This window comes from Apus apus, chromosome 2 (assembly GCF_020740795.1).
Source record: "Apus apus isolate bApuApu2 chromosome 2, bApuApu2.pri.cur, whole genome shotgun sequence".
NCBI lineage: Eukaryota > Metazoa > Chordata > Aves > Apodiformes > Apodidae > Apus > Apus apus.
In genome coordinates this window covers 109,767,476-109,780,766 of record NC_067283.1, presented here as the reverse complement: position 1 = coordinate 109,780,766, position 13,291 = coordinate 109,767,476, and the positions used below count along the sequence as shown (strand labels likewise).

The 13,291-nt window shown below is 48.9% G+C and overlaps 2 protein-coding genes across 3 annotated transcripts in view; both read left to right on the top strand.

Annotated features, from left to right (window-relative positions):
• LOC127381925 (BTB/POZ domain-containing protein KCTD1) overlaps window positions 1–13,291 on the top strand; it is a 103,897-nt gene that overhangs the window by 31,991 nt on the left and 58,615 nt on the right. The window lies entirely within an intron of this gene.
• LOC127380798 (uncharacterized) overlaps window positions 2,884–13,291 on the top strand; it is a 28,733-nt gene continuing 18,325 nt past the window's right edge. The window contains exon 1 of the mRNA XM_051610279.1: window positions 2,884–4,731. Within this exon, the coding sequence (XP_051466239.1) occupies window positions 2,884–4,731 (1,848 nt within the window). The remainder of the gene's footprint in view (window positions 4,732–13,291) is intronic.

The following is a 13,291-nucleotide window of genomic DNA, read 5'->3' as shown; positions in this document are numbered from 1 at the left end:
TACCTTTAGAAACAAAGAGAAATAGGTAAATTAACACATATATTTGATTGACTTTCATATACATGCACACACATCTATACGTATACAGGTATATATACCTTACGTGGATGTCTTCCCAACTGTGGGCATTTGCAGCACTCTGAACACCTGACTTGCTACTCTCTGATTTCCCCCTGGCTGCTGAGGTGCTTCCAATTGATGTGTGTAATATGGATGCTCCATATACATTTTTCCCCTCCAACCTCACTGCAAGTTCTTTATGTCCTTTATACTTACTGTTAGTATACTGGGCTCCATATTAATCTCCAAGTCTGTCAACATAGTTCACCTCCTGTAATCAGGAAATGGTGATTAAATGAACATCCAAGTACAGAAGCTGTCAACCTGGTGTTCATTCTTTTTAAAGTCAAAAAACCCAAATGTTCAATTAGCTTTTGCACTCATGTGGCTCTGAAAAGCTCTTAAAAAAAACAAAGTGGCTTTTCTTCAATCTTAAGACAGAATAGGCTTGAAGGTTCATGCCAATCATGCAATTTTTAGCATTTATGGGAACAAGAAAGGGGGGGGGGGGCGGAATCACTGTACAAGTGTACACTGCAAGCCCTGCAGCTCTCTATCTTCTAGGGTGGGTTGTTATAGCTCCTAAAGGGAGCTTGTCTGGGGCGTTTAGATTTTAACCAGAAGGAGGTCTTGCAGCTTTTAGCTATGTTTCAGCATCTGGTCCATCTCTTTGGAAGGTTTTTGAGACTGTGGTCCAGGATTGGGTTAGAGACAGCCTTTGTCGGGGGGTGGAGGGGTGGGTGGGGGAGTTACTTGTAGCCACCTTATATGCATAGGAGAAAATTATCTAGATTAAATATATGCCATGGACCTAAGAGGGAACATAATCCACTCTCAAACTACAGCTCTAGTACAAGCTCTTTAGCGCATGCAACTACTTTGACCTCCGTGTAATTAGTCCGTCAGTATAACAGTGCCCGGTTTCTTTTCAATTATTTTCTGGGAGTGGCAGGCTCTCTTCCTGGAGTGCTTATTTGTTTCGAATTGGCCTAATTTGCTCTACAATTTGCGCATCCCCTCTTGGGGATCCCGCGTTTGCCCGGACGAGCGAGGGCTGAGGCTGCCCCGGTTGCCCCGTCCGTGGCCGCCGGCCTCCGCCCCGGGTCGGGGGGGCCGTGGGGCTCGGCGCTGCTCCCCTCTGGCACCGGCACCAAGCCCCCCTCCAGGTAACCACCTCTGCTGGGGCCCGGGGCTGAGCAACTGAGTACGGATGAGTAAGCACCAAATGTGGTAGCTCAGGCAAGCAGCTCTGCAATTATGGCTATAATTTCAGGTGTAGCCAGCAGTGGTAATGAATATTTATCTCAAGGTACCAAATAAAAGAAATCGCCCGGCTAAGCGGCATGGTGAGGGTTTGTGTGGTGTCGGTACTACCGGCGGGGAGCTGGTGGGGCACGGCCACTCGGTACTGCCCCGGGTGGGACAGTCCCCAGTACGCGGCTGCAGGGCTTGTGCCCTCCTGCCCTGCCCACCCTGGCCAAGGACCCCTCCCGGGGAAGGAAGAGTAAGGAGTGTGCAGCGAAGAGGCTGGCTGCGGCTCCGCTCGGTACAGCTTCCCCAGGGAAGGAATGGGCAGGATCTCCCCGCCGGCGCGCACCGGCCGGGGCTTCGCTTTCTCCGTTCGCGCTGGGCTGCCCGGCGGCTCCCCTCTGAGGAAGCCCGGGAAGAGTCCTCGCTGGGGCCGGCTCTGTACCCCCGATCTCTCCGGCGTGGTTGCGGGAGTCCCCTTGGTTTTCGCCCCGTCGCTGAAGGGGGAGCAGCTGAGGAAGGACCAGGGCTCCCTGGGAGGCAGCGGCGGTACGAGGAGGGGGCGGGGGGCGAGAGCCCTCCGGCTCCCCTAAAGTCTGAAGCCCCAGCGAGCTAGAGGGCGGCCCGTCAGCCCCTGAGTCCTTGTTTCTCTCCATCCGCAACCACCCTCGCCGGGGCTGCCGCAAGCCAAGCGAGCGCCGCGGCTACCAGCCAGCTCTTGCCGGGCGGACTCCGAGCCGCACGGATGCAAACCCCCGAGCGTCCACCTCCTCCCGAGCCCCTCGACCGAAACCCAGGCTCCCGGCTAAAGGTGCGAGGCCGGCGGCGGGCAATGCCGCGACGGTCCCGCAGGCGGGGAGCGGGTCTGTCCCCGCAGCATCCCGTCGACCAGAGAGCCGTGCTGCCGGGCAAGCACAGCCCGAGGTTTTTGGGAGGGTTTTTCTTTTTTCCGTTTTGGGTTTGCTTTTTTATGTTGTTGTTTTTCGGTTGCGGGTTTGTTTTGTTGTGGTTTGTTGTTGTTGTTTCGTTTCGTTTTGGGTTTTGTTTTTTTTTCTCCTTTTGTTTTTAAGTTACTGTGAAATGAGGATGTGCGAGGGCTGAGGAGGTGCGAGGCGCGCCGACCTCCGTCCCAGCTGCTCAGTGGTGGCCCGTCGCTACCGAAAGAGCCGCTCCACACACAGAGCGTTTGTTTTTTTTCGGGGATGTGGGGGGTGTGGGACGGGCGCCGGGAGTGGGGTGAACCGACGGGCTGGGAAGAATGCCCCGACCCGCCGGCTCCCCCCTGCCCCCGGCGCCCAAGTCTGTGGCTCGACGGGACGGACCCGAGGTGAGCGGCGGGCGCGGTAAGTACCGCTCCCTTCACCGCGGTACCCCCTTAGCGCGGCTCAGCCTCCTCCCCATCCATCCCAGCGCCTCCCGCCCCTTCCCCGCCGCCGCCACTGGGAGCGCGGCCCCTTTAAGAGCCCGGGCTTTGCCTCCCGGTAGCTGAAGGTCATTAAAACACAAAAGCGCTCCAGCGCTGCGGTCCAATATAGCGCATGCGCCCTGCCCGAGGACTGGCAGGGAGACGGCAATATGGCGAGAATGCCTGGCAGCGGCGGCGGAGAGTGGAGCGGAGGGGGAGGCGGAGGCGGCGGGAACAATGCGGGGGACCGGACGCCCGGACGCGGCGTTGCCCCCCGCCCGCACCGCTACTGCAGCGCCGGCGAGGAGGAGGAGGGCGAGGAGGAGGATGAGATCCAGGAGGTGCAGATAACGGGGGACGAGGAGGAGGAGGAGGACGGAGCCGATGGGGGGCTACTGCTGGACGAGGAGGAGGAGGAGGAGGAGGAAGAGGAGATGGGTCTGGAGTGGGACGGCGAGGAGGAGACAGAGCCGCTGCCGTCCGCCCCGGGCCGTACTCCGGGCGGCGGCAGCAGCGGCGGCGGCCGCGGCGTCGGGGCGGCCCCGGGGGGCGCCGCGGCGGCTGCCCCGGGGGGTGGCGGCACCGGTGGCCCCGGGGGGGCGGCGGAGGACGCGGAGCTGGAGGCGGCCCTGCTGCTGCAGCGGCCGGAGCGGGCGCGGCTGAGCGAGAACACGCGGCTGGCCACCCGCTACGCCGTGCGCATCTTCCGCGAGTACCTGAGCGAGAAGGCGCAGAGCCCCGACTTCGAGACGATGGACAAGGGAGCGCTCTGCCGCGTCCTGCGCTCCTTCTACGCCGAGGCGCGCTCCAAGAGCGGGCAGCTCTACTCCAAGTCCTCCCTCATCAGCATCCGCAGCTCTCTCAATCGCTACCTCAACGAGCCACCCTACTGCCGCACCCTCGACCTCACCAAGGACCCCGAGCTCCGCGCTGCCAACCTCACCCTGGCCGCTGTCATCCGCAAGCTGGAGGAGCAGGGAGCCGGGCCGGTGGTGCAGAAGCAGGCCATCACCCGCGCCGACCTCCGCAAGCTCTACACCTGCAGCGTCTTCAGCACCCAGAGCCCCTTTGGGCTCCTCAACAAGGTCTGGTTTGAGACCTGCATGTACTTCTGCACCCGGGGCCGGGAGAACCAGCGGGAGCTGGAGGAGGACTCCTTTGGGCTGGCCGTGGATGAGGACGGACGCAAGTTCGTCTACTTCAAGGCACTGGGGCCCTACCACAAGTCACGCTCGTCCTCCTGGAGCAAGAAGCGGGCGGAGAGCAGTGACGAGGAGAACCTGCCCCGCATGTATGAAACTGGCACAGAGTTCTGCCCCTATGCCAGCTTTGTCAAGTACCTCTCCAAGCGCAACCCCCTCTGCAAGGCCTTCTTCCAGCGCCCACGGGACCACTGCAGTGAGGGTGACATCACCTGGTACGAGAACAAGGCCATCGGCAAGAACCTTCTGGGCACCCGCATGCAGATGCTCTCGAAGGCAGCCAAACTCTCCAAGACTTACACCAACCATTGCATCGGTGCTGTCTCCATTGCCACCCTCAACAGCATCGCCGGCATCGGCACCAAGCTGGGGGGCCCGCAGCCACCACACCACCACCCTCCTCCTCCCCACCACCACCTCCTCCACCACCCCGCTGGCGGGGGCTGCTACACCCCTGCTGCCCTCAACGGTGGGCCACGGCCCCGGCCACCCACTGCCAACCCCTACGTGCTGCCCAAAGATGGTGATGCTGCACCGGTGAAGGCAGAAGCAGCCACGGTGGCCCCAGCCAAGCGGGCCCTCTACGAGGCAGTGTTCCCAGCAGGGGCCGCAGCTGGTGGCGATGCCTGTGGGCCCTCTGCCTCCCCCAAAAGACTCTGCCGCCGCCCCGCTGAGCCCCTGGACGCTGCCGCGCCTGCCGTGGTGGTGGTCTCAGTGAAACATGACCCCCTGCCTCACCTCCTCCCCGAAGCCAATGGGCACAGAAGCACCACCTCACCCACAGTAGTTTCACCTGCTATTGTTTCCCCCACACAGGTAACCAGAAAAAGAAAAAAAGAAAAAAAAAAAAGAAAAAAGGTGGTGACCTTGCACCCCATCCCACATAGCCCCCACTGCACCCCTCCTTCCTTCCCCATCTCCCCCAAGGTTGGGTGCCTATGCACGCTGCCAGCCTCGGACTGGCTCCTGGGGTGACTCTTGGTGTTCAGGCACCTAGCAAGCCCGAATGTGAGTTTTCCAACTCTTTCACCTCCCAGTTTTCTCACCCCCTGCTACTGGTCAGGCGGCTGCTTGCTCTGTGCCCACGGGTTGGATGTGAGAGGTGCCCGGGTGCTGCCCTGCTCCCCCTCAGTGGCAGCCCGGATGGCTCAGCCCTCTGGGCTTCCTCTTTCCCTCCTTTTTCTTTCTTTTCCTTTTTTTTCTTTTTCTTTTGTTTCTCTTTTTTTGTGAGAGATGTGAGTTATGAAAGTAGGGCCAAAACAGTAGATAAGGGCGTCAGGTATCATTAGTGTGTGTGTTGTTCTTGATGTGCTAATGAACTATTTGAATAACCTCAAATGCAGGAAACAGCCAGGAGAATACTCAATTACACACTGGTAATGAGGGTGTAATTTTAAACTTCAGAAGTTAACAAGAGGGTTAATACGGCAATTGCATTCATCTTGTATTTGTTTATTTAAAATAGCTCAGTTTCCTGGCACTGGTCCTCTTTTTTTTTTTTTTTCCCTTTTTTTCCCTTTTTTTTTTTTTTTTTTTTAATAAGGCAAATTTGCTTTCGTTGTGTCCGTTGCCATAGCGGTGAAACACACAGTGAAAGCACAATTAAAGGGGTGTAGGTGCCGCTCAGCTGCGGAACGAGCCCAAGCGGCCGAGATGCGTTTCGCGGAGGTCCCGCACGCTGCTGAGCTCCCTGCCCCGCCGCCTGCCCTGCCAGCCCCCCCTCTGCTGGGCGCCGGCACCTGCCGGCGGTGCCTGCTCCCCGGCCCCTCCAGAAAGAGCTTTTCCTTTCGGGTTGTTTTGAGCGCTGGAGCTAAATGACTTCCATGAAAAGACTTCGCCGCCCCTCTCCAATCGGCTTGAAGTTGGAGAAAAAAAAAAAAAAAAAAATCATTCTAACTAAATCTATAAAGCGCGTGCGGTTAACGTTGTGCCCCATAAAAGACGGTGTTTCAGGCAAGAACTTTACCGCTGGCTGCCCTACACGGTTACAAAACCCCTCTGACGTTCTTGTGTCAAGTAGTAACAGGGCTCGCAGCCGTCGGCCGGAGAGCGCGGCGCTGGGTGAGCACAGGTATATGACATGCCTGAGCTGTTTCCCAAGTGGAAATACCAGTTCTGGACAGACTGACCTTTTCAAAGAGTTTGCCAGCTAATCAACCAGCCTGAAGGCTAACTGGGAGGCGGGGGAAAGGGAGAGGGGGACTTTCTGTGAATGCCTGCATAAGCATTTATGTTCTTTAAAATACCTGTGACCTCTCCTTTCTAGCAAGAGAGGGTTTTTTTCTGACCACTTCAGTGGAGTGCTGTAGTTTGATCTCCTGCTGTGTGTATCTGGTGTCTCTGAATGGCTTAGAGGCTTGATTATGTGCAGATAATGTTTTTGTTCTAGCTCATTATTTCAGGTATAAGCTAATGCGCTTTGCTGCATTTAACCCTAGACTGCTCTTTCCCTTGCTTTTAATGACCTTGAAAGTAATTTTGAAACTTCAGGCATAGTTTGGCTTTTCTAGAGCAGCAGCACACGTGAGTATGGGAAGGGGGAACCGGGCAGTTCGGATCCAGTTAGCAGTAACAGAATATGCGTGTCTTTTAACCTGGTAAATGAGGTGTCTTAGTACATTCAGTCATCAGGCTGGAGAGCTGGGTCTCAACCCCTGCCCACAAATCTCTTCACACTTGTATAAAGCTTAGGTGAGGAGAAATCCAGCTGCTGCACTGTTTGTTGCAGAGCTGCAGAGCTTCCTGCGTGAAGCTTTCGGAGCTGTAATTCTCATTAGTGGTGGGCTATGGGGAGAAAGAGGGAAATATCTAAAATAGATTATAAGCTACACAGGCATGTGCTGTTTTCTGAAGTGTGTCAAGAAAGAAAGTGAACAATCAGCAAAGATACTACACAGGGTGTGGGGTGTTCCTGTAATTGTATGGAAATGTTCATCTTCACTCACAATTTAATGAGCTAAACAAGCTGCCCAGCCACTTCTGTAGCTGAGTCTTGCCTTCGCTACAAAACTCAGCCTTCAGGAGAAGGGAAAATGTTGGGATTTTTTGTGTTTTGTTTGGTTTTTTTTTTCCTTTTTTTCCTTTTTAATCACCTATTCTTCTTGGGTCAGTTTAAACTTATGGACTTTTGGGATGTGACAAAATGAGAAACACTGACTGTGGAATAGATTTCCTTGGGAGAATGTTAATGCTAAACTTTTTCTCCCTATCTACCTTTTATAATAGTTACTCTAATCGAGGTCCAGGGCATTTCCTGGGGAAATTAATGACTGGCCAGGGTTAATGGCCCAAGGCATTGCCTCAAGTCATCAGCTGTCCCAGCTAGTCATTAATCCCCAGGAAATGCCCTGGACCTCGATCGTTACTGCTTAATAAATAAAGACCTTCCAGGCCTTTTTTCTGAATACATCTGATCAAATAATGTGATGTGAAATTCTGCTGTTGACAAATATTCCTGATTCCTTGAAAACTTGAAGGTCATAAGTTTATGGTTTGTTGGTCATCTTTGTAATTATTCTTCCAAGGGACAGATTCTGCTGCCCTTGTAGACTTCTGCAATATTCTGTTGAATAAATGCTGGTGTGATGAGTGGGTTTCTTAGCATGCATCTGTGCTCTTTTTTGTATCATTGATCATGGAAATGGTTAAATGAAGGCACTAAATGGGATGTCTTCAATTTGCACTGGCTACAAACTTTAAGACTGAACAAGTATGCTAATTTTATGCTTTTCTGTTGTGGTTGCTCCCATCTTTTGTTTTAGCCCCAAGATGTCTTTTCAATGCTGGGCTTGTAGGAGCTTCCTCTAGAGCTTAGGGTAAGGTACATTCAGCGTTCATCTTGATCCAACTATTGCTTTAGGTTGCAGCCTTGAGAGCAGCATTTATAGAGTGTATTTTAAGCATACAGCACTGTGCCATCATGGCACAACTTGCATTTCAGTTCTTATTTGCTCTGAAGTGTAGCAATTTTCCTGCCACTGACAGCAGTACTTCAGATCAAGTTGATGACAGAGGGATGTAATTTGGCTGTTGTTAGTCTCTTGTGTTACTGAAAGATGAACAATAGCTAAAGTTTAAGCTTTTGATGCTACAGTGTGGTGGTAGCTGTTGATTTATAGATCTGGTACACACTGAACTTACTATGGTAGTATTGGCCAAAAACAGGTCTCAGAAAATAGATTGGCTTCTGCCATGGGTGAGGAGAGTTGTGTGTCACTTGAATATGCTTCTGTTATGTGGGTTCTCTCACTCAGTCTGGTTTCTCTGGGCTGCTTGTGAAGAGCTGCATCAGCTATTAAGATACCTACCAGTCATTAAAACATCACCCATGTGCATTTGTCTTGGCTGTTTCCTCCTGTTTTAAATTCAGATCTGGGTTGTTGTTTTCTTTTGATCTGGCACGTCTTTTTGTTGTCTTTCACTCTCTCTGAAGGGCTTTCTTTGACCAGAACCAGAGATCTCATTCTGACTGTAGGTTTCACAGAGGAAGGCAAAATAGTAGCACATGATGAATTTAAGTAGGCAGCACAAATCAAAGTAACTAATAAAGTTAGTCTAGCTCTTTCTAGTCTTTGGGTTTTTTTAAAGGTGGATAAGAGTCTTTCTGCTTGACATTTGGTCTGGGAGTAGCCTACATTTCCATAAAATGGCCACAAAAAAGGTTTGTGTTCTGTACAGATGTCTGTAGTACTCTGACTAGAATCATCATTATGTGCTTTCCAAGTATACACGGTAGGAGAAAGCCTCAGACAGCTTCAGGGAAGGATGCTTAGGATGGCAGTGTTAGGATGCTAGGCTTTATTTCTATACAGATAATAGATGGGGCAATATCCGTATCTTAAAGGCTTAAAGTACAGCAGCTATTAAGACTGATGACTGCTAAACACCTTGTTAGTTCTTGTGGCAGTACTTCTGCTGATCTGGTTTCAGAGGTTAGTACTGGCTGCCCTATTGCCTAGTTAGTGCCATCCTCTTTGACTAATGGATTATTTCAGGTTGCAAGAAAATCCAAGATTTGCTTCGTGTCTTTTTAAATAGAAACATGGAGGTTAAAATCTTAAAAGCGTGAAATCATTGGGAGATGGGGAAAGGTAGCAGGGGTGTAAAATATCATCCTCAAAGACAACTTTCCTATCAGTTTTCCAAGTGAAACACGTGAATCCTGGCTATTGCTCTCTTTGGTGGAAGTCAGTGTTGTTTGTAACTTCTAATGCTTCTAAAGGTCGTTGAACAGAGATGAATTTGTTTTGTTCTGTTTTTGTTTTTTTGGTGCATGGTGGTTTTGTTTGTTTGTTTGTTTTGTGTTGTGTGGTTTTTTAAGATAGTAGGATGTTCCAGGCTATGTTACTTATAACTGAGTCTTGGTAGTTATGTGACTGTTTCCCCCAAATGAGTGCAAGAAAAGCAGAATTCTGTATTAAGAGATTAGGCTTAGTGATCATGTATACAGTGTTTGGGGCCGTATTCCATTTGGGGAATGAAGGGAACTGGTTTTTCTTTCCTAGACTGGAGTTGGTCCATTTTGGCTCAACTATTAGTGAGGGAGTTGATTTAAGGTGACTCAGAAGAGTATTTCACAGAAGATCTGAGAATGATGTTTCAATACACACATTTAGAATTGTGGTTGTGGAGTTTAAATAATACTATTTTTGTAGGTCCTCTTAATTGTATTGGCACAATTAAATTTTGTAACTATTTCAGTTGTTGGTTTCTTCCACTATTGCTTTAATTTTCAAAATATTTTTACTTATTAGAATTTAGATTTCCTTTTATTTAGTTGCATCATAAGAGCAAGAGAACTTGCTTGGTTCAGCCTTCAGTGATGGTAAGAATGCAAGAAGTGATCTGTTTTGTATAATGCAAATGAAGACAACCTTTTTAGTACAATTGGAAGGGAAAAATCAGCATCATTGAAGCCCTGCTGTATTTTTACACTTAATTCTATAGAATCTGAAATTACTATGTTGGTGCTCTTCCTCGGTGCACATCAAAGATAAAATGCACAAACTTAAAGGCAGCAGAGAGCTTTTTTTAACAGAAAGTCTTCTGTGATTATCCTGTAAGAGATTTCCCATTGCCCACTGCTCTCCTTATAGAGAGCAAGAGATCAGAAACTGTTCAGTCTAATTGGTGAGTCTGTGTGACAGTGAGCTGCCTTATTTCATGTATGGTGTAGAAATAAATGAGTGCTTAAACCTTTTGAAACACACCACTACTGCAAAAGCCATAGGCTGTAATTAAATTGAATGTGGGGTTGTATTGTCTTTTGCCGTGGGCTATAAACTTGATAACAGACCATGGTACACCCACTATTGTGTTAGAAGCTGGAACCTAATTAGTGATGATGTAGATTTTCAGTTACTTTTGAAGCCCTTCTGTTCATCTTTTTCCCCCATGTCCTTTCTATTTTTATTATTATTTTGCTTTTCTGTTACTGAAGCAATAAATGCACCCTTTTCAGAAGGAAACTGTTAGGGGCATGTAGCCAAATATGTACGTGCAAGATAATTTTTTATCATATTTTGGATTCAAGGGACAAGTGTTGGTAACTGCATTTTATCTGATGTAAAAGAGATTTATTAGTGTTGTGATAGTAAAAATATATAATCATGTTTCCAGGGAATGCTAAGTCTCTTCCAGGCATTTAAGGGGGGGAGTAAGGAAGAGATTGGAACTTCTCATAATACCTTGATCTGAAAGTAACACTGGAAGATGCACAACTGAATTCTGTTCTGGTTAGTTTTGGGGGATTATCCACAAGGAAACAGGGCTCTTCTGGGTTTTTAGAAATTCACGTGCTTTTGCACTCAGCCAGTTTTAGTTGATCTGAAAACCTTCAAACTTGCTAGGGACTTAATCCCTAATGAGGACAAGTGCCTTTGATGTGTTCTTAATACCATTTTTGGTTGGGGAAATAATCAAAGTTGTAGTGCACAGATGCAGTATGTACACTTCCCAGTAAATTCTTAGTTAATTTATATGCTTATTTATTGTATGCATCTGTACACTTCAGTATCTAGGACAGATCGTTCATTTGAAATTGAGTGAATTTTTAAATCCCTATTCACTTTACAAATGTATGAAAACACTTTTCCCCCCCCTCACCATATGGTTAGGACATATCTGCTCCATATAACACAGTCCTGTACATAGATACTTAAGCTAGCACTTCCTTGGGACTTCTGAGTTGCTTCTTGTAGTGGTCTGAGTGGTGCACTGTGCTGATGAGGTTTGCAGCATTTCTGGTACTTAAACTGGGTACCGTAGCCTGAATACTGTGTTCTCATGTAGATTTTGGCAAGGGGTAATAACTTCTCTTCATTCAGTGGTACTGGCAGCATGCAACTGGTGCTTCTCCTGTCATACCCTCACAATTTTCCATTGGGAAACAACAGGAGTCCCCGAAGACAAATCTGATGTGATCTGCAGGGAAGCACAGACTGGAAATCCCTTGGTGAAGCTTCCCCAAGGTGGGGGTAGGAGAGGAGGTTTGTGTGTAGCTTTTCTGGTAGTGCACAGCTCAGGGGATAGGTAGTTTGTTCAGTAGGTGCTGTTCAGGTAACGTGGGTAGGAGCACTTTTCCTTGCAAAGGAAGGGGGGCAGAAATATTTTTATGAGAGACGAGGTGTGAGGATGAATTTTTGCTTTCCTTCTGTTTTCTTAGCCCAAAGATCTTGTGGAGGTGCTGGGGTGATTTCTGAGCTGGGGCTTATCTCTAGCAGTGTTGCATTTCACTCTTTCCTCCTTAAAGGAGGAACTCAGTCTGATGACCCTGTCATTTAGTTCAGTTTGTTTTTCGATATGGCAAGTAGGGGGAAGTGGAGGCTGTATAGCTGGGACTCCTGTGCTTGGTACCTCTAATGAAGGAGCCACAGCTCGCAGGCTTCCCTGCAAGCTGGCACCTGTGTACGCTGTTACTACTTTTACATCTGTCTGTCAGAAATGTAATGGCATAAACAAATTACTTCTCTGGAACACCACTGTATTTTAGGCTTGGTTTTTTTGTTGTTTTTTTTTTTTCTTTTATGTGTGTCAGTTTGTGTATGTTTAACATTAAGGATTGCTGGAGAAATTTCAAGAGTGATTTCTCAATGCCTCTCAGCTGAATCCTGAGCTTTTACTCACTGCAGTGATGTGTGTGTGTGTGTATATATATATATATATATATAATATGCTTCTTTTGCTGCTCATGATTTTTCTCTGTATGTTTCTAGCAGGCTTCAAAAGTGGCAAGGAGAGGCTGGTTGAGAGTAAGGACAGCATAGTGTGTCTGATGCTTTGAGTTATTAAGGTCCACTGTAGTCATCGTGTGAGCCGGGGTTCTGGCTGCAAAGCCTGTGCTCGCCTTGCTGCAGTGAGCTCGGTTCACGGGCAAGGTGTCTGCAGCACACCTGAAGGAACAGCACCGAAACTCTCAGGCACAATAGGAAATCATCAGTGGTTAATTACTGAGTGTCCTCTGGCTTAAAGCTCCCCTGAGAGAAGCAGCTGCGGGAGCATGTGGTGTGTCTGGCCAGTGCAGGGGTGGGAACACCGGGTATGTGGGTTTAGCACGAAAGAGGAGGGGAAATCCACTTGCGTTGCCCTCCTCAACCCAGTTATGCTTGGGGTGAGTTGAGGACGTTCTCTCCTTGTGCCTGAAATGTGGGGAAGAGGAGGAGCAAAGAAGGTGAAGTGGGCTTAAATAGCTTGCTTCCTGGCAAGGGCTGGCTGTTACCTGTGACGTGCCTGATAAATTCCTGCCCTCGTATTAAAATCACCCTGTTCAGAAGTATGTGAGTCGTTTAAAGTGCTGTAATTAACCCAGATAGCTTTGATGCCAAATTCAGAGGACCTAACTATGACAGCCGACAAGTTGGAAAGTATAAATGGGAGCACAGATGCCGTGACAGACAAACCTACCCGCTGTAGTACGAGTGGTGTGTGTCAGACAGAGAGGCAACCTGCTTGGATTGGTTGCCTTTTTGAGGGTTTCTAAGTATTTCTAATAATTTTATGGCTGGCAGTACTCATGTAATGGATGACTGTGTACTCTTCTTCCTCCTCTCAGGTACAACAGTGATACTGGCTGCAGTTGTTTTATTGTAAGAGTTAGCTAGAAAATTATTACAGACCACGTTTGTGGTGACTGGGAGATGGTGCTTTGTGTAGGTTTTTTTATCAGGTTTATCAGTATCAGTTTCTATCTTAGGTTAAGAAACTTGTTAGTTATCTCTTTCCTGTCATCAGAACACTAGTTTCTGGAAGCAGTGTTGCAAGACCAGGTTCACACTTTTGCTCAATTCTTTCAGAAGTGTTTTGTAGCTTGCTTGTGGTTTGTTTTTTGATTTTCTTATTTATTTTTGCGGGGGAGGGGAGTGGCGGAATAATAAGATGT